This window comes from Ornithorhynchus anatinus, chromosome X1 (genome assembly GCF_004115215.2).
Source record: "Ornithorhynchus anatinus isolate Pmale09 chromosome X1, mOrnAna1.pri.v4, whole genome shotgun sequence".
NCBI classification, from domain to species: domain Eukaryota; kingdom Metazoa; phylum Chordata; class Mammalia; order Monotremata; family Ornithorhynchidae; genus Ornithorhynchus; species Ornithorhynchus anatinus.
Window position 1 is genome coordinate 72287153 of NC_041749.1, and position 20184 is coordinate 72307336.

Below are 20184 nucleotides of genomic sequence, written 5' to 3' on the forward strand. Positions count from 1 at the left end.
ACTGAACCACAACATTATGATGCCCATCATGGATTTTCACAGTTTTAATATGGTGTCTTTCTCCTGCATGGAGCCTCTGGGAGCATAACATCGCACCTTTGGGCCAGCAGAGGACAGCGTAGCCACCTCCCTCCACCCTTTCTTGTTCTTTATCTGATGTAGGAAAAGTAAGGAATCATTTCCTGGCCCTCAGCTGTTTGCACTGCCACTCATTATGTTACTCTCCATGTGTCTTTGAGGGGCTGCAGAGGAGAAACAGCAGTAGAGGCTACCGAATCCCTCCTTTGGGTTTGCTCTCCGAAGGCTGGATGTGGACTTGCTCTGTATAGGGTGCCATGAGAGTGTTGGAAGAAATGTATCTTTCTCTCCTTCCCCACTTTGCAAAATCCAAATAGGTGGTCCTGTGGAAAGCAAGACAGCTCATTCTGATCCTATGCCGCCTAAGCAGAATCAAGATCTTTATGACGCTATCATTTTAAACAATTTGGTAGCATATTTTTGGAAAAAAAATATTTTCTGAGGGAGAAGGCATCTCAGTTATATTATTTTAGAATCTTTAGAAATCCGGGTGTATGAATGTACATGATTTATCTTACCAACATTTCTAAAAAATAAATTCAGGCTCTGAGAATGTACATAACATCATTTTAATAATTTTAACCAAAACCACTAACAAGTCATAAGCCTTTTAAAATGCAATTTGATATTTGTGATCTGGAATTAATTGAATCAATAACTAAGACAGAATGAAGTGTACCCTCAAAAGTAATATTTACTAGAGAATGCATGCTGCATTGATGTCTATAGCCAAAACACTTATAAGCCATTAACAACCATTAGCTCTATAGAAATACATAATTTGAGATAAGTAGAGGAAAATATGGTTTGGAGTTATATATAGTTTGGGCAAAATATTGTAGACTTTTCATTTGATGTCTTTTTACTGATTATGAAGCAATGGTAAAATCTGAGAGGTCTTTGATCATTTTTGTGGTTTGCTTTCCTGAAATATTTTATCCACTTTCAAATATCCTCCTCATTTTCATTGGGTATTTATGTTGCCTTTATCACTGATGTTTTGTTCTTGCTAATCTGCTGTTTGCTGAGCTGCAATTTCTGAGAATCATACTGAATAGAATATTCAGATTTATGTTAATACAAAAGAAGAGCCATACTTTCAGTGATAAAGTTTAATTCATCTTTTATTATTACCATCTCTGAACTTTTAGTGATAAATGGCAATTTGGCTGAAAGTACTTGCAGTGATTCATTGCTTGAGATCAGCACTTAATGTATCATCAAAAGTGGACAGCTTTTTTTTATATCATAGGTTATTTAACTTGAGAAAGGGAAAGTAACACAAACCTTAAATTTCTTTAGCTATTCTTTTGTAGGAGCCAAAGTCAACATTTATGTTTCCCTAGTGCCTCTCATTTTCTCCATGGAATGTTTAGAAACTTAAATTTCTTCTTTCCTAATGACAAGTTCTTCTGTGCAAATGCACTGGATTTGTTGAGCTAATGCTGTTTTCCTGGATCTTTCCTTCTTTTCCTGTCTGTGCTTCATTCCTTCCCAACTTTGCAATGTAGCAAGCTGAGCAGTTGTTCAATCAGATGTACAATCCAGTAAGTCCTTTCTGAAAGTAACCACTGTAACTTATGAAAGCATGAGGATTCATTGATTAAATATTTTGTTGTACTGTTCTTTTGTGGGAGTTTGAGAAGATATTTATGTTAATCCCATATTTTCAGTTCTGTCAAAAGAAATGAGCTTTGTGCTGTCAAGACCATTTCTTTTGAATATGAAATTTAAATATCAAGAACTTAATGAAGTGTGACAAAATATCACGTTATTGCCTTCAGATCCTCAACTTGAGCACAGTAGAAGACTTTGCAGAAATTACAATTTCTACAGTGAGGCACCAGAAATATTTTCTTAGATCCTTCAAGCACAAACCAATATCTGCCCAAATAATTTTACCTAGTCTGAAAATGTATAATAAATAACAAATGCATACTGTTTATGTGGAAAAGAATAACTGTTGCTCTTTGAAGATGGAATATCAAATATTTTAAAGCATTTTAAATTTGCCATTTGAGAACATGCTGAAAATGTAGCATAATAGTAATGTAATAGTAATAGTTGTGATGTTCATCTCCTTAGTGCTTAATAACAAAAAAAAAAAGAAAGCAACCCATAGAAATATCCATTTTTTGTGTGTGTGTTGATGAGGGTCATTTCTATTTTCCCATTGTCTTATAAGTATTCATGAAACAATACATAAATCATTTTTCAGGTTCTGACGTAGCTAGAGAAGAACATTTTTAATTCTCTTGAAGATGGTTTTCCGCAACAGCAATCATTAGCAAAATTTATTGGTCCCCACAGATTCCCAAACATTATCCTACTTGGTTCACCAACAGAAGTGCTGCATAACTGCAGCCAGTGTCTATTCAGTTTGCAGATATGATGCTGTGTTTTAATAAAACTGTATAGACACCAGAATTTACAAAATAGCTTTCAATGATCAATTATCCATCGGGAATTGGAAAAAAGATTGTATCAGTTAATGAATTAAATACAAAGTCTTCATTGAATCTTGTTCCAGCTTCTTACCTACTGAACTCTTTAAATTACTTAACAAGTAGCAAAAATTGATAGATTGGGAATTTCATCTCCTTTCATTTCTGTGCCTATTGTCTGATAGTGATCTTAATGATTAGTGAAATGCGCCATTGGTAAGGCTATGGGAAGCAGTTGAATAAAGGGAACTGGCTAACTCACAAAATGAATAATTGTCCCATGACACTTTTTCATTCATAAAATAGGTACCAAGAAAATTGTATTTGTGAAAGTAAAAGAAGAAATGTGTGTAATTACAATAAAAAATACCTGGGTATATAATGGAATAAATAGGTCGACCTAAGAATACAGAGGGGTGCTTACACCTTTAATATAGAGCAGAGATTTTGAAAGTTCAGCCACTTCTGCTTCTGAAGAGTGGAGGCATCATGGTCAGCCATGGAAACTATAATGGTTGCAGTGGTTGAAATTTTTATTCTTCTCTTCTCGTCTGCTTTGTGTTGGGCTGCCAAAGGAGGCAATAACTCTAGGGAATAAATGGTTCTAACAGTACATTTTATTCCTCCATTCTTGTCATTGCTGCTCTGCTTCTTGATGGGTTACTTGGATTTCTCATTTCTGGTGGGAGTCCAGCAGGAAGTAGAGCAAAAGAAAGTTGGACAGATAAGAATAGAAGCTGCCACTGGCATTTACCAGGGACATCTCTGTTCACTGAAGGACACCCAAGTTTACTGTCATCCAGGTTTATTGTTCAAATTCATACATTTACAGATGTACCCCCAGTTCTTAATTTATAAAATCTACAGATACGTCATACACAAATTGCTGATTTAGCCCAGGATTCAGAAGCTTTTCTCAACATTGCATGTAATCACTGAAAGAAATCCATTCTCTTTCCACCTCTTTTTCCCCTGACACCATTCCGCTCCTACTCTGCACTGTTCTGAGAAATTTTCTTCCCACTCCAGACTCCTAATTCGGTCCCTCCCTTGCCTGTCTCTCTCCACTCCCACTTATTTTTCTCAGAAAGCCAGAGCTTTGAGGCCTTACTCAAGTTGCGCTGATAAACTACCCTTGCTCCCAGCTCACTGAGTAACCGTGCATCAAGATGGGGGTAGGGTGGGCTGGGAGGAGAGAACCAAAAATGGAAGACATGGGTCCCTGCCCTCAGGGTACATATTTATGTGAAAATCTTTCTTTCCTAGTCACATCTCTCAATAATTTACATATTCAGTTAGCCCAGTTTAGCTATACTCTTGCTTGGGCAGAGAGTGGAGAATGGCTCCATGCAGCCTGTTGACTTGATCCCCAGTTTCTATTCTATTCCCAGTCTTTCCTTCAGCTTGTTTTGAAGACAAAGCCCTTATAGGACAATAGATATCCCTTTGGGATCAGGGCAATTATATCTGAAATGACATAAAGTTTCATTATTTTATCTTTCTCCCAGCTTTGTTATCCTAGTAGTTGCAGTGTGAAAATGTATATCCAAATGGTCTTTCTATTTGGATTTGAGCATTCTACCAGACAATTTCTTTTAGGCGGATCCTATTTCACTTTATATCTATGTTAAAATAAAGCTACCTTGGATCATCTTTCTGAATATAAATGTCTCTCAGATTTTTTTTAAATTGATATTCTAGTAATGATTCATCTATCAAAACTGTTGTCTTTGAATATTATTTTTCACCTTTCATCTAAAATTCCCAGTATTTTCATCTTGTCATTAAAATGATTTCATTATTTCTTGTTTAGTCTTTATCTTTCATTTTTCATTGTCCTTAAATCATTCAGTGGGCATTTTTCCCGAACTCTACTTTTTCTTTGAATCTAGTGATTACTGTTCAAAGGTAAGTCACAGGCCTTTGACAAGTCCCTATCAAATCTTCAGTCCTTCTCAATGACCAATTTCATCAATAATCAAAAATACATGACAAATGATAGATCTAGTTGGTGGCAGCATGCAACTCTCCCTATGTCTATCTTTACGCCAAACATTGGATCAATATATCCAACATGACTATCTGGGTTTTATTACCTTCATGCCAGTGATTGGCTAAGAAAAAGATCCAAGGTCATAGGAAGTCGGGGTCCAACTCAAGCCAAGTCCATGATATAATGACATGTGACAAGACAACATTATTATGTGAGTAGCAAGTACTTTGCTCTTAAAACCTCATACCGTGCCTCCTGTCTTTGGCAACAGCAGAGTCTCAGAACAGACTGATGTGCGAATGAAAAGTACTAGGTCCCACTGGAATAGCCAATTGATCAACAGACTTCCCTTTCTCAATTGCTCAGCATGGAGCTGCTACAGTGTTTCTCTTGCCCACAGTCAAACACACACACACACACACACACACACACACACACAAGAGCAGCATGGACTAATGGAAGGAGCTGGAAAACGTGAGTTCTAATCCCAACTCTGCCATGTGTCTGCCATGTGACCTTGGGCAAGTCACTTAACTTCTCTATTTCTCAGTTATCTGCAAAATAAGGATTAAGACTGTTAGCCCCACGTGGCACATGGACTGTGTCCAATCTCATTAGTTTGTATCCACCCCACCACTTAGTGTACAATACCTGGCACATAGTAAATGCTTAACAAATAGAATTTTTAAAAAATGGCAAATGTATGGACAGATGTCATCAATGAGAGGAGAAGGAAAGTGTCAAAGCTATAGTCACTGATGCTATTACTGCTAGCTGGTATGAAATCCTGTAGAAACCAGCCCAGAAATAACTGACTGCAAGGGCTACAGCCTATTAAACTTATTCTGTCTTGCCATTAGGGCTATTATAACTCACAGAGGACATCTCCATGGGTGAATAAGGCAGTCCTTTTCAATGAATGTGTATGTGTGTTTGAGAGTGGATTGATGCCTGACTCCTGTCTTTTTCCCTGTCTTTGCCCCATGTAAGTGTCTTCTTTTATTGCCCATCCATTTCTCCTGACTTCCTTTAACATAGCCTTTTTACTTTTGCCAAACTTGGTACACAAAACTTGGATATTTCTATTAGTTTCCATATGTGCTGTTTTAAGGACCATGCCTGTCTTTCTTACAGCCTTCTTACAGCCCAAATTTCTTGTAAATCAGCTCACAGTTTCAGTCTGCCGAGCCAATGGGAAGCTCTCTTCTCTGGTTCTGTCACCCATCTAAATATAAATTACAAGACAATAAGTCCAAGTAAGAAGATTTCAAATTAGACTGAAATTTCCCAAGAGCCGATATATTTGGCTATTTTAATCCTTCAACCATTTGTCAAAATGCAATGATTTGACTCTTTCATTGACTGATAGAAAAAACAGGTATTTTAAGGGATTTGGAAATTTGAGGGCTCCATTTTGAAACACTGAATTATAGTGCACAAAGTTTGAAGGATCTTGGAAAGTAGTTCTTTGCATGCAGGTTGCTTTGTTTATTTAAGCTGTAAAAATAATTTCAAATTGTTACATATTTACATGAATTTTCTAGTCATACTCTGAAAAAATAACTCTTTAAATTTGAATTCACTATAAATTTTGTATCTTATTCAGTTTTCCAGTTAGCTTGGCTCATTTTTTTTGTAATCAGAAATTATAACATGGAAAGAAACAAATATTTTAATGAATGGGTTAATTTTACAAAATTATTTTGGGAAACTTTGTACTCATTTGTAAGTTTTTCACATTGTATTAGTTCATAAATGATCTATTTTATGGGAAAATGTCTTCAATGCATAAAATTTCCTAAAAATTTTTCTGAAGATTCATTGTTCATTTCACAATGCTGGGGATTATATTAAAAAAAACCCTAGCCATATTTTAAACCTATAAATTTGGGGGAAATAATGAATATATTATTTATAGAGTTTATGGATTATATCCTGTTTTTTGAAAGCATTTTAAAAGATTGTTAAAGCATTGTCAACAATCACCAAACCCCTAAATCTATGTAATTTAGCAGTCATATTTTTGAATCTGAACATAGAGTCCTGATTAGATAATTAAATTTATTTCCTGAAGAATTTCTTAATTTTCCCAACACTTGTAAGTGCTGTAATCCCTTTCAAAAAGACTAAATCCTTCTTTGGCACATGATCTAGGCTTTCAAAATCTGTCAACATCAACTGCTAGGTTCCCCCACATCAGTGGAGCCCAAAGCTTTATTTTGATAATTCTCATTTACAAGAAACCCCTTAACATATGGTAATGCAAAAATCATTATTGAGAGACTCTTGAAACTTCATTATGTAATGTACAATGCAGACATTTCTGAAAATATTTCTTTCCTTTCTGTTTTCAATGTTTCTAGAATATGCTTGGCAGTTGCAGTGAAAGTTTCTAGAAATATTGAGGAAGAATAAAATGTCTCTATGATCAAGCTTTAACTTAAGTACTGACACTCCTGCCCTTCCAAATAAAACAGGACAAACATTTTCTGAATTCCCATTGATATAGCTCTGGGTTTCAGTGACCGACAGATCACTTCTGTGAGAATTACAAAGGACCTTTATACACTTATGATAGTTAATAGTTTTATCTTCTAAAAATTATTCCAATATATCTGAAAATATATATATTAGAAACTACAAATAAGAACTATGAGCCAAACCAAAAAATCCCAATCTATTAAATTTCAGGATAATGATTCTTTCCCAATCAATGGGGATAGAGAATAAACAGATGCACCTGGTCCTGTGCATGAAATTTACCCAAGGGAAGAGGATCCTAAATCTGGAGGCCTTCTGTAGAAAATATTCTGTACCCTAACATGCAAATCTTGGGTTGTTTAGGAAGAGTACCATGATCGGGATCAGTTCCAGTGAGTGTTTATTTGAAGAGACTAGATCTGTAAAGTAACCAGAGACCAAACTGCAAAGCTGTGTGTGGATTAATCAGTAATTGCAAGTGGAACAGAGGGCCAATAGGAAGCCACTTCACACTCTGTACAGTTCATATACCATGTGTCACTGGTTCCTTCTATTTTCTATTCCATTTGAAGCTCCCTTTGGGCCTTTACAAATGGACTCATTAGAATGCATTTTGAAAGGCTGTGAGTTTAGTTTTCATCAAAGATAAAAAGTGACGAACTCCTTGGCACAGCTTCCATTGAGCTACCAAAGTAATTGCTAAAGAATAAGTCATTATTACTTTCCAACTCAAAACTGTGGCACAGGTAAAAATAACTCTTTAATCAATATTTCAATCATATATGTTGAGCCCTACAGAGTGCAGAGCACTGTATTAAGCATTTGGGGAAGTACCGTGCAACACAGCCAGTGGACATGTTCCCTGTCCACTCTAACTAGTCTTATTTGAAGGGCTGCTCTGTGCTGCCTTCTATCACAGAATATTGACTACCTTTTTACCCATGCAACTCAGCGCTATGACTATCACCAGTCATAACAATCGTGGCTCCGTCTTAATGGCTTCAACATTAGCTCTTCTAGGAACATATTAAGTGATATTGATCAAAGTACAGGGGAAGGAAGAATGTGTCTGGAGGGAGCCAATTCAGACAGCGATCCCTGCCTGTCCTGGCAAGGGGTGGAGTCTGCCACAGCTTTCAGATGGCATCTGGGCTTGCATCATGTTCCCATTCTGGGTTCTCTGTTTTAGAACTACGAATTTGAGGCTTTAGGTCTCTCTGCTTCTCTTTCCTCCTTTATCTCACATCTCCCTCTATTTGCCAAAACCCTCAAACTTGATAACAGGAATGGGAGAGCCTAATTCTCCTCAACAAAGAAAATTATCTCCCATTCCTAGTTTATTCCATGCAGCTATGTAGCTGCAACAAATAGATGTTTATCTGAATGATAGGATATTATGGAGTCACATAGATGGTTCATCTGACCAAGTATCCTGTCTATGACAGCGGTACATTTGGAACAACAGTAATGATTGCCTTCTTTAGCATTTGTCTAAAGAGTCAGTCCTGTAGACTGTAAGCTCTTTGTGGATGGCGATTGCACCTAGCTCATCCCTCTAATAATAATAATAATAATAATAATAATGATATTTGTTAAGCGCTTACTATGTGCCAAGCACAGTTCTAAGCACTGAGGTAGATACAGGGTAATCAGGTTGTCCCACGTGGGGCTTCTAATCTTAATCTCCATTTTGCAGATGAGGTAACTGAGGCACAGAAAAGTTAAGTCACTTGCCCAAAGTCACACAGCTGATAAGTGGTGAGCTGGGATTAGAACCCATGACCTCTGACTCCCAAGCCCAGGCTCTTTCCACTAAGCCATGCTGCCTCTCTCTAGGCTCTAGGCTGTAAGATTATTGTGGGTAGGGAATGGGTCTGCTTTATTGTTATATTGTACTTTCCCAAGCACTTAGGACAGTGCTCTGCACACAGTAAGTGCTTAAAAAATATGATTGATTGTACTTTCCTAAGTGCTGAGGACAGTGCTCTGCATGCAGTAAGCTCTCCCTACCACTGATTGGTTGGTTAAGGCTGATGGTTTTATCTAGCCATTTACCACCTGAAAAGCTGCCATTGTCTGAAATGTAACCAAATCTCTATGCCTGTAATGGTTTTAAGGAAGGACTTGTCTTTCCCCAATATAAGGCATGGTACTTTCTCAAAGTTTCTCTTCATTTATTTAAAATGCAAATAGAAGAAAATAGAAGATCCAGTGTGGCTAATAATTAAAAGCTTCTCCCTTGTTAATAAGTTATCCTTTTGAGAACCCCATTACAATCAAGACAGATTGTATTACTGGTTTGCAAGAAGGTTTCCTTCTTGGAATTTAGTAACATTTAATAACACTTATGGGCATTATGAAAATTCCAATTTATATTTGCAGGCTGTTTTCTTTAAAAGCCCAAACTGATTAGATGATATATATGGCAGCTATTCAAGATATTTCAAATGATATAAAATTCATATAAATGGTCACTGAATGATCGTGTCTACACTAGTATAGTATTGGCCATGGGGGGTTAATTGTTCCGGCATTTCAGATTACCTGACACATCTCCACTTCAGAACAACCTGGTGGTTGCCCCCCAAACTCCAAGCTAATTTTTGACAGGAAAGGCTGCTGAGAGACCCTTGTTGGGTAGGGATTGTCTCTATTTGTTGCCAAAGTACAATTCGGCAAGCGCTTAGTACAGTTCTATGCACACAGTAAGCACTCAATAAATACGATTGAATGAATGAATGAATCTGTACAATTTCTCTATAGAAAAGAAAGTTGGTGTAAGGCCACTGCTGAAAATACTTCCTGATGTGGGGTCTTGCGCACCTGACTTTTCTTCTTCAATTTTGAACTGATTGCCTCACTTTCAATGCCTATACTTTCAGCCAGATTTTGGTAAAAAAAAAAAAAACTACACAAGCAATAAGAAAAACTAGATATGATTTTAATATCAAAATGTTCCTCCAAATATTTTGCCAGTCAGTCTATACATTTTTAAGGAATCTTGATCATAGTGTAAGGATTTCTCAAAATAGTAGGTCAGAGAAGCCACAGTTTCAAACACTAATGATAAAGAGGATTGTGGAAAGAAGAGGGTATGAGAGATAGGTGAAGAAAGAAGGCTTTTTCTTAAAGCAGTTTGTAAAGTGACCAGAGACACCATTCTCCAACTCTCACTTCTGTAGCCTGGTCGAGTATTTGCTGATTTTACTAGCACTAAATTGGGTTTCCTGAGCTAGCACCTGACAACTTAGTTAAGCCTGGACAGATGGTCATTTTATATAAGAATTTTGGCATAGCACCCATTATTGCTATTACCTACTCAGGACATTACATTTTATAGTTACTTATACATCAGGATGAACCAATAAAACCCATTTTTGATCAGAAATACAATTGTTCATTGAAATTGATGCCTTGGGGTGTTTTTGTGGGTTTTTAAAAAATGGATTACTGATTTTTATTTATTGTGGCATTTGTTAAGCACTTACTATATGTCAAACAGTGTTCAAAGCACTGGGACAGATACAAGTTAATCAGGTTGGACATAGTGCCTGGCCCACATGTGGCTTCCAGTGTAAGTAAGAGGGAGAACAGGTACTGAATGCCCATTTAGGAAACTGAGGCACAGTGCAGTTAAATACCTTTTCCAAGTTCACCCAGCAGGTAAGCAGCAGAGCCAGGATTAGGACCCAGGTTATCTGACTCCAGGCATGTGATCCTTCCACTTAGGCCAAAGTGCTTTTTTAAGAAGTCTTAAAAAATAAGTCTTGGTCAGATTACATAAGGGGACTCTTTAAGGGGAATATTTTAGTTCCCATTCAGTAATCATTTTTAAAAATCTAAAAGTTGAAATGAAATTTTTCAATTAAAAATTAAAAGGAACTAATGTTAATTGATGCTATCAGCCTTCATATACAGATTACACTGGTCACATTATAAATCATTGTTAAACCAGTAGATTACCAGAATTTGTTAAAGTAGAAGATTGTAACTAACCAAAGATCATTGTTAGGGTACACTGTAGCTCTTTATGAGAATAGATTATATACATTTAAATTTTAAATTGAGACTATAATGACTCTCTTTTAATCACTAATGACATTTGAAAATATGATGCACTCCTGGAAAAAATAATTTCATTAACATAAACATCCAGTAACATACTAATCCCATATCTACAATAAAAATAGTGAAAAGTCAGTAAAAATGGTAAAGGAGGCTACAGAATATAGCATATTAGGATAAATATGTCATATCCAGAGAGGTAAATTTAAAAAGTTAAAACATTTATACTAAATTGCTCATTTAATTTTTTTGCCTTAGGTGAATTTCTCCTGATAAAAGAAATGTTACATGAGAAAAGTAGAATTGGAAAGCTAATTTTTTTTATCCTCATGCTTAAATAATATGTTACATGCACATTAACAAGTACTTTCCTATAATAATTTTAAAACAAATGGTTATTCCAACTGTAAATTTGCTTCTTTTTTAGAAATTCTTTTCTACTAAATCATTGCAAAGAATGTTAACCTTCTAACAATAGAATTATTATTCTCACTTTTCTAACCTTGCATGTTTCATTTACCCCTATAATGGTTTCCTAGCTTGCTTGCCTTGTTTTTTCCTTGAAATTGAACAAACATAATGAGACAAGCATCTGCTCTACCTAGCAAGATAGTTGAATGACTTAGCAGTTCTAAAAATTCTTAACATTTTATCTGTGGATGACAAAAAAAAAGTATGTTCTCTGAACTTTTTATGTTTAATGTACACTGTTGTTAAACTACTTGTCTTTTCCTTGCCTGCTCTTTGAAGAAGCCAATTAGGAATAATGGGAAACAAGGGGTAGGCTAAACATTGCAGTGCATTGTTGTTTTCCATCTGTCTGTGATTATTTCAGCCAAAAGTTTCAAACACTTTGGCTGCAAATTATTCTGCAATGTTGTTATCATTGTTGTGTTCACTATGTTTTTGTATGTGGAATTGCCACTCACTCATGCATGTGTTTGCAGGAATATTTCCATGTGCTATTTTACCAATTAGCTCATTCTTCTGAAATTTCAGGTTAAGTATCAACAGTAGAAAAAAAGGATTATTGGATCGCACTGTTAGCTGAAAATCCCTTATCCTTTCAAACCAAGACATAATATTACAATAACATCAAGTGTTCCTGTACAGTCGGACTCTGTGTGTGTTTACAAGGCCTATCTTTCAGTCTTCAACTGATGTAAACTCCCATTTTGAAACTCACAGAATAGACTAAACTGTGCCATCTTGGCCAATAGCTTAGATTTGGTGTGTTCCAATTTCTTCATCTTTATGCCTATAGTAAAATTAAGAGTTATCAAAATAATATTGGCACAACAACTTTGAGGCACTCATCCATAAGATACATTATTCATTGAATGTTTTATTGTTATTTTATGTTGACAATGAAAATTAATGCTTGCAGCAATAAACTCAAATGCAATTCTAAAGCCAGTTTAGAAAATCTATTTCTTGAAAGTATTGTAACCGGCCATGATTAATTTTAAGATAGTTGAAGATTTCTGTTTCCACATAGAGTTTGAAGTACACATTGATGAGTGGAAAATATCCTTTTCAACTTACAGATTACCTATAATCCTTTTTGGGGGGCAACATTAATCTCTCAGCTGTTGGAGATTGTAGCATCTATCTTGCTAAACTGTTGTTGATATTGTTCTTAAAAAATATGATATTAAGGCTCATAATGTTGAAGACGATTCAAGGATGAACCCAGAATTTGCTGACCGAATAAAACAACTTGATAAAGAGGCATCTTACTATCGGGATGAATGTGGCAAAGCTCAAGCTGAGGTGGACAGGCTCCTGGAGATCCTTAAGGAAGTGGAGAATGAAAAGAATGATAAAGACAAGAAAATTGCTGAGCTTGAAAGGTACTTCACTTCTTTTGCCAAATGATGAAATTTAATCATGATTTCTTGGATCTGAAGTATAAAGTGGAAGGAAAATTGAGAACACTGAGGTTTTTATCAGGGTATGCAAGTGTGGCCAATAAGACCTATCTATGTATGCTTGGCAGCCCCTTCCAAGTTTTGTTAACTTGAAGATATCATGGCAGTCTCAACCTCTGATGCATCCATATATCTTTCCAGAGAAGATTCTCAGCCTCTCTTTTTATCTGTGGCCAGGTCTTCTCACCCAAGAGAAAATGGAAGAAATGAAATAATAATCAATTAACCCATGGTATTTATTGAATGCTTACGGGTGCAGAGCACTATACTAAGCATTTGGGAGAGTACAATACAACACTGTTGGTAGACATGTTCCCTGCCCACAAAGAGCTTACAGTCCAGAGTGGGAAACAGGTATTAATATAAATGAAAAAAATACAAATAGGTACATAATAAAAATGATGGTATTTGTTAAGCGCTTACTATGTGCCAAGCACTGTTCTAAGCACTGGGGTAGATACAAGGTTATCAGGTTGTCCCACTGGGGTTTACAGTCTTAATCTCCATTTTACAGATGAGATAACTGAGGCACAGAGAAGTGAAGTGATTTGTCCAAAGTCACAAAGCTGCTAAGTGGTGGAGCTCGTATTTGAACCCACAACCTCTGACTCCCAAGCCCATGCTCTTTCCACTAAACCACGCTGCTTCTCTAAGTGCTTTGGGGCTGAGGGTGGAATGAATATTAAGTGCTAAAGAGTACACATCCAAGTGCATAGATGTTGAATAAGGGAGAGTGAGTAGGGGAAATGAGGATTTAATCGGGGAAGGCTGTGAAGGTGGGGAGCATGATACTCTGTTGTACATGGATGAGGAGAAAGTTTCTGGCCAAAGGGAGAACATGGACAAGGAATTGGCTACCAGATTGAGGTATAGTGTAGTGAGTTTACTGGCATTATAAGAGCAAAGTATGCAGACTGGATTCTAGTAGGAAGTCAGCGAGATAATATGGGAGGGGGGCAAGCTGATTGAGGGCTTTAAAGCTGATGGTGAGAAGTTTCTCTTTTATGCAGAGATGCAATCACGAGGTTCTGAAGGAATGGGGAGATAGAGATTGGATGGTTTTTAGAAAAATGATCTGGGCACAAGAGTGAAGTATGAGCTGGAGAGAGGAGAGACAGGATGCAGTAAGGTCAGTGAGGAGGCTGATGCAGTAGTGGAGGCAGGATATGATAAATGCTTGGATCAGAGTGGTATCCATCTGGATGGAAAGGAAGGGGTGGATTCTAGATAGGTTGGGAAGGCAGAACTAGAAATGGTTGCAGATTGAATATGTGAGTTGAATGAAAGAGGTTATGGGCTTGTGAAACAAGGGAGGGTGATGGTGTTGTCTACAGTAAGAAAAAGTCTGTGGGAGGCCACAGTTTGGGTGTGAAGATGAGGAGTTCTTTTTTAGAAAATTAAGTTTGAGGTGCCAGTGGCATCCAAATAGATATGTCCTGTGGGCAAGAGGAAATGTGAACCTTCAGGGAAGGAGAGAGGTTGGCACTAGAATGTAGATTTGGAAATCATCCCCATAGATATAGTTGAAGCTGTGGAAGCAAATGAGTTCTCCAAGGGAATGGGTGTAGATGGAGAATAGAAGGGGATCTAGAACTGAGCTTTGAGGTACTCTCACAGTTAGGGGGTGGTAGGCAGAAGAAGAGCCTGCAAAAGAGTCTGAGAAGTAGCAACCAGAGAGATAGGAGGAGAACCAGGAGAGAACTATGTTAGTGAAGCCACAGTTAGATAATATTTCAAGGAGATGGGGGTGGCCCACAGTTTCAGATGTAGTTGAGAGCTCAAGAAGGATTAGGATGGAGTAGAGGCTGTTGGATTTTGTAAGAGGAGAACATTGGTGGTCTTAGAAAAGGCAATTTCCATGAAGTGGAGAGGGCAGAAGCCAGATTATAGGGGCTGGAGAAGAGAACTGTAAGAGAGGAAATGGAGGCAGCAGGTGTAGATAATTCACTTAAGGAGTTTGAAGAGGAATGTAGGAGGGAGATGGGGTAATAACTGGAGGGACCCACGAGGTCAAGGGAGGATTTTTTTTTTTAAGATAGGGAATACAGGAGCATGTTTGAAAGCAGTGAGGAAAAATCCATTAGAAACTGAATGTTTGAAGATGGTGGTCAGGGAAGGAAGAAGTGAGGGGGCAAGTGTTTTGATAAGGTGTGACAGCATGAGGGCAGAGGCACAGCTGGAGTTCATAGATTTTCAAGAAAAGGCAAGAGCTCCCCTGTTAAGATACTACTGGGATAGATGGAAAAATTGAAGAGAGCATAGGAGGAGAGCAGAACATGAGAGGAGCAAGAGAGAATTTAGGGAGATCTTGCCTGATGGTTTCAATTTTATTGATAAAGTATATGTCCTGTTCATTAGGGGAAAGAAATGTCTGTATGTGGTGAGGGGCAGGGAGTTTTTAGGAGGGAGTTAAACATCTGTACCAGTCGGTGCAGGCAGTGTGTATGGAAGTCAGTAAGTATGGAGAAGTATGATTGTCAGGTAGAGGAGAGTGCAGCATTAAAGAGGCCACAATGGAATTCAGGTGGGTGAGGTCAGCCAGGTGTCCACATTTCTGCCATCAGTGCTCTGCAGCTCAAGCACAGGAGTGGAGGAGGAGTACTGTGAATGTGATTCAGGGTTACAGGTTAATGGTATGAGATCAGGCAGGGATAGGAGAATGGGGGAATTGAGTTCAGCGGAGAGGGTGATGGTGAGGGCATTAATCTGTGGGTTAAGAGAAGGTTCTTTGGCTATGGAGAGCAAATGGAGTATGATAAGTTTGAAAGATAGGTAGGAGCAAAAGATCGGCAGTCTGTGGGAGAACAAGACAGATTTGCTGAGAGGGGATGTGTGGGAGAGAAGGCAGGTGAAGAGGTTGTGGTGAGATAGAGGGATTTCAGAGTTGGTGAGGGTAGAAATGATGAGATTGATCATGAGCCCCAATTGATGAGTAGGTGAGGTGGGGAAGACCAGGAGGCCACTGGAGTTGTGGAGGGAGTGGAAATGGATGGTAGAAGGGTCACTGGGGACATCCACATGAATATCAAAATTCTCAAGGATCAGTGTAGGGATGTAGAAAAAGAGAAGGGATGTGAGAAAGGGATCAAAATGGATCAGAAAGTTGGAGGAGAGATCTGGGGGATGGTAGATGACTATGACTGGGTGGTGGAGGCAGGTGATGGGGGCTTCAAAGGAAAGAAAAGAGAAGTATGGGAGGAGGTGGGATGGTGCAAAAGTGGCATTGAGGAGCAAGGAGAAAGCCAATTCCTCTCCCTTTTCCAGTGAGTGTTGGGGAGTGGGAGAAGATGAAATCCCCTCTAGAGAGAGCAGCAGGGAAGACAGTGTCATCTGGGGCAAGCCAGATTTCAGTAATGATAAGGAGGAACAGTGATTGGGTCAGGAACAGGTCAAGAATGAAGGGAAGATTTCCCATTATGGAGTGGGGGTTGCATAGGCTGAATTTGTCTGAGGCAGTGGAGAGGAGGTGCAGACAAGAGCAAAGGGTAGGAAAGGTTTGAATCGGAGTGAGTGGATGGGGCCTGGCAGACAGGGATGGGACAGGAAAGGGAGGATGGCATGAAGAGTGGGGAGAGGTTGGATGGGAGAGTACTAAGGGGGATGAGGAGGGAGTGCTGTACATGGGGGGAAGGGGTGACTAGAGGAAGGGGATGAGAGGATATGGGGAGGTTAGGTTGTTCATGGATGTCCAGAGCATTAGCAGCTGATCTGGAGCACACAGCAATCTATGGAGGTTCCTCTAGTGGGTGGGGACACAGCAGATTCTAGCTGGGGTGATCTCCAGAGTAAATGGATGAATGTTACCAAATCATTAGTGTATGGTTTAGAATGAATTGGTGATCCCTACCTAGTTGTTATCAGCTAATGGCCTAACTCATCCAGTCCCAAAATAAATGGATGGACAAATGCACTGAAATAAATTTCACTTAGCCTTACAGTTAAGTTTTAAAATACCTTGGATCACAGAAGATAAATTTTCACTTAGTGCACACACACTTCCTGGAGTCCTAGTAATAATGTATATTATTTTTATCCAAAATGTGAATTTGAAGTTTTATTGTTCTTTATTGAAAATTTCTTTGTTTTAAAATGGACTTGGATTATGTCTTACTAGATAATCAAATGTTTCCCTTTCTTATTGCTAAGATGTCTAAATCCATTATTCTACTGCAAAAGGATGGTTCAGAGCACCAGAGACCCTCCCTTTTCAGAAAACATTGCCTCTGAGACAAGCTAATTATGCAAATATAAATATGCCTTTCTCTTTGGGGAGGGTTTGCCTTGTGAGCTGCTCTCACATAAGAAAAGTTGTTGTAAGGATACTACCAACACCTTTAAAATGAAGCTCCATAAAGGGAATAGAAGCTCAGACAGCAAGCAGCTTAAAAAAGAGAACAGGAGTTGCACATGTACGTAGTAAATCTTATAAATAAATGCACAAAGAAGTAAATATTATAGAGATTTCTATAGAAATATATATATATATTCTATATATTATATAGAAATCTCTAGTAAAAGATTCATCAACTCAATTATCAATGAAAATGCACAGCACAGTAGCAGTACTAAAGTGAAAACAGAATAAAATCTGGTGAGTGAAAAGTAACCCTGTAGCTATGGATATGCTAGAAAGTACCTAAGGACTTAAAACCGATTGCTGATGCAGGTCATGACTAGGAATGGTTTATTTGTTCCTGAAAGCAAGTATGCTCACAGTGATTAAATATAGAAAGGAAAGAAGTTGTCTCTTTATTGATTAGTCAACCTATTAGAACCCACTATCCAAAGGTTTTAAGACAACCTTTACCAAAGAGACAGTCAAAATTCAGTTCACATGTGAGGCAAATGGTGCAACGTTTGCCACCGTCTAACAGTGCTAAAGAATTTGGGCCAAAATTACTTCATCGGAGTTCGAGCAGTCATTAGAATAAGAAACGTGGACATTAAAAAAACCCAACCAAACTACTAGAAATAGATCAATCACATAAATTATCAAATTATCGTAAATCCTTAAATTATTGCAAGCAGATGAATCCAATTATACGATGATGATGGAGTCGCTTATCAGAAGCAATAGATAAGCCACAGCCTTGAAACTTCAAGGCTGAGACTCTGCACAGAGGAAGTGCTGATTTGCTCCCTTTATTCACCCCTCCCTCAGCCCCACAGCACTTATGTACATATCTGTAATTTATATTAATGTCTGTCTCCCCCTCTAGACTGAAAGCTTATTGTGGACGGAGAATGTGTCTGCCAACTCTGTTATATTGTACTCTCCCACGGGCTTAGCACAATGCTCTGTACCCCGTATGCACTCAATAAATATGATTGATTGATTGGTAGTGCTAATGGCTTACACACTACCTTTCACATTCTTTCATCCCTGCCAGCCATGTTCCTGCTGGTTCCTAGTGGATCACAGTGTGTTAATAGGTAGGCAGAAGTGCCACACTTTGTGAAGTACATGTGTTGTCTTGGCCCACGTTAGCCATTACAGGATGAGCTAGGACTAGAATGCAATTTTGCTCATTCCCATAGTAGGGTGATTTCCCCTGGATGAACAGCAGGGACATCCTAAATACTGACTCCACTGCTAACTCCTTCTGAATGATATGGGTAGTTGCTTGGTGTTCGTCAGATTCCTCTGATATAAGATAAAAGAATGTTACTTCCCTCCTTCCTAGGTTGTTTCAAGCATTAATAAATGATTCTATTAAATTTCCTAATAACCAAGATCAAGTATTGAATACATTTAAGTACAGACAGCAAGCTTTTTAAAAGTAGAAACCAGCTTCCAAACGGATTTTGCTGTTAAATCAATGAGGATTATTAGCATTTTTATGGTTGTGATATGCTATGCATTAAAATAAGTGATTTTACAGACATTTATCTTTATGCATTTTTCTGAACAGTTTCTTTATCTGTACCTGTATTTTCTTAAAGTTGATGCCTCCCAGGTATCACAATTCATAAAGTATGGACTTTGTCCCTATTATCTTTGTCAAGACAATGAAACTCCTTTGTCTTGTGTCCAGCAGGACAACACACTTGGCAACATCTCTACCCGAGCCCCAGAGCAGATGGGAGTGGGGGGAGGATTGTGTGGGATTTCTCAGGAAAGTGTGTTCTCAGTCCTGTTTTTCAGATCCATTATCTGCTGGGCTCCATGTGTATCCCAACCCCAACATCTTCCTTGCACTGAGATGTGGCCTCTTTCAAATTGCATAGTATCTCATTTTGTTGGCAGTGTAACAAAGCCATACTTTGTTATATTGAAAGTGGTAGATTTCTCAGCAGCGTGGTGACTGGATCATTGATAAAGGTGTACAAGTAAATCTGTGATTTGGAAATTGAAAACAGATTTTGAAATTAATTGTGGCTTGTAGTTTTAATGGGACCTATGAGAGTAGATAATACCACTGTTCAAACTGGCCAGTGGACTAAAAGAATGTAGAGTGACAATCGTTTTCATGAAATATGTTGGGTTAGAGTCAATCTTAATTCCACTGATTAATATGCAAATATTTTAACTAGATTACTTTTATAAACATGGATCTCTCTTTTTATCTCAGAGACCTCTGTAGACCCAGATGTTGAGATACATACAGATGCACTTGCCTTTTCCATAAGTGTTCTAGAAAAAAATGTTATTCAGTACATTAATATTTATATTTACATTTTAGAATTACAACTTTGAGAGGGCATATGGCTATAATGTAAAATATTGCCCATTTGTTTGCTAACCTTTTCCACCTTTATGCTGATTTGCCAAATGAAGCCACTGTCCTGTACACTGGCCATTTCCTCTGGAAATAAACATTTACACAGAACTTTGTAAGTGCCTAAATAGTTGAGGAATTGCTAGCTTAGGATTCTTGGCAAATCTCTCTGTCAAAAATCAATTCTCCAACCATCTCAGCCCACTCTGCCTTGGCTAGGAACATTTTGAATGAGGCAGAAAAGTTGTATTTTCGCCTCATTACTCATTGAAGCATCATGGATCATTCAGCTTAATTAATGAAGAATGAAGTCACCCTAGTGAAAGAGAAAATACCACACTCAGGACTCAAGTAAAAGCCTGGCTCTTATTTCTTATTTCTCATTAAAGAAAAGTAGGCTCCAGAAACCCATGGTTGGATAGCATGTCAATTGAGCATCTCTTATCTCAACTAAATAAATTGCTCAGGTATTT

General features: G+C 37.9%; 1 protein-coding gene across 15 annotated transcripts in view; it reads left to right on the forward strand.

Annotated features, from left to right (window-relative positions):
• The window catches only part of ERC2 (ELKS/RAB6-interacting/CAST family member 2), a 900196-nt gene that overhangs the window by 549198 nt on the left and 330814 nt on the right, over window positions 1–20184 (forward strand). For 6 of the 15 annotated variants that reach the window (XM_039910363.1, XM_039910364.1, XM_039910365.1 and 3 more), the window contains one exon: window positions 12721–12914. In XM_039910363.1, the coding sequence (XP_039766297.1) occupies window positions 12721–12914 (194 nt within the window). Of the gene's footprint in view, window positions 1–1589; window positions 1626–11811; window positions 11842–12720; window positions 12915–20184 lie in introns of all 15 variants that reach the window. The other 9 variants (XM_029052114.2, XM_039910367.1, XM_039910359.1 and 6 more) reach the window with 2 other exon arrangements.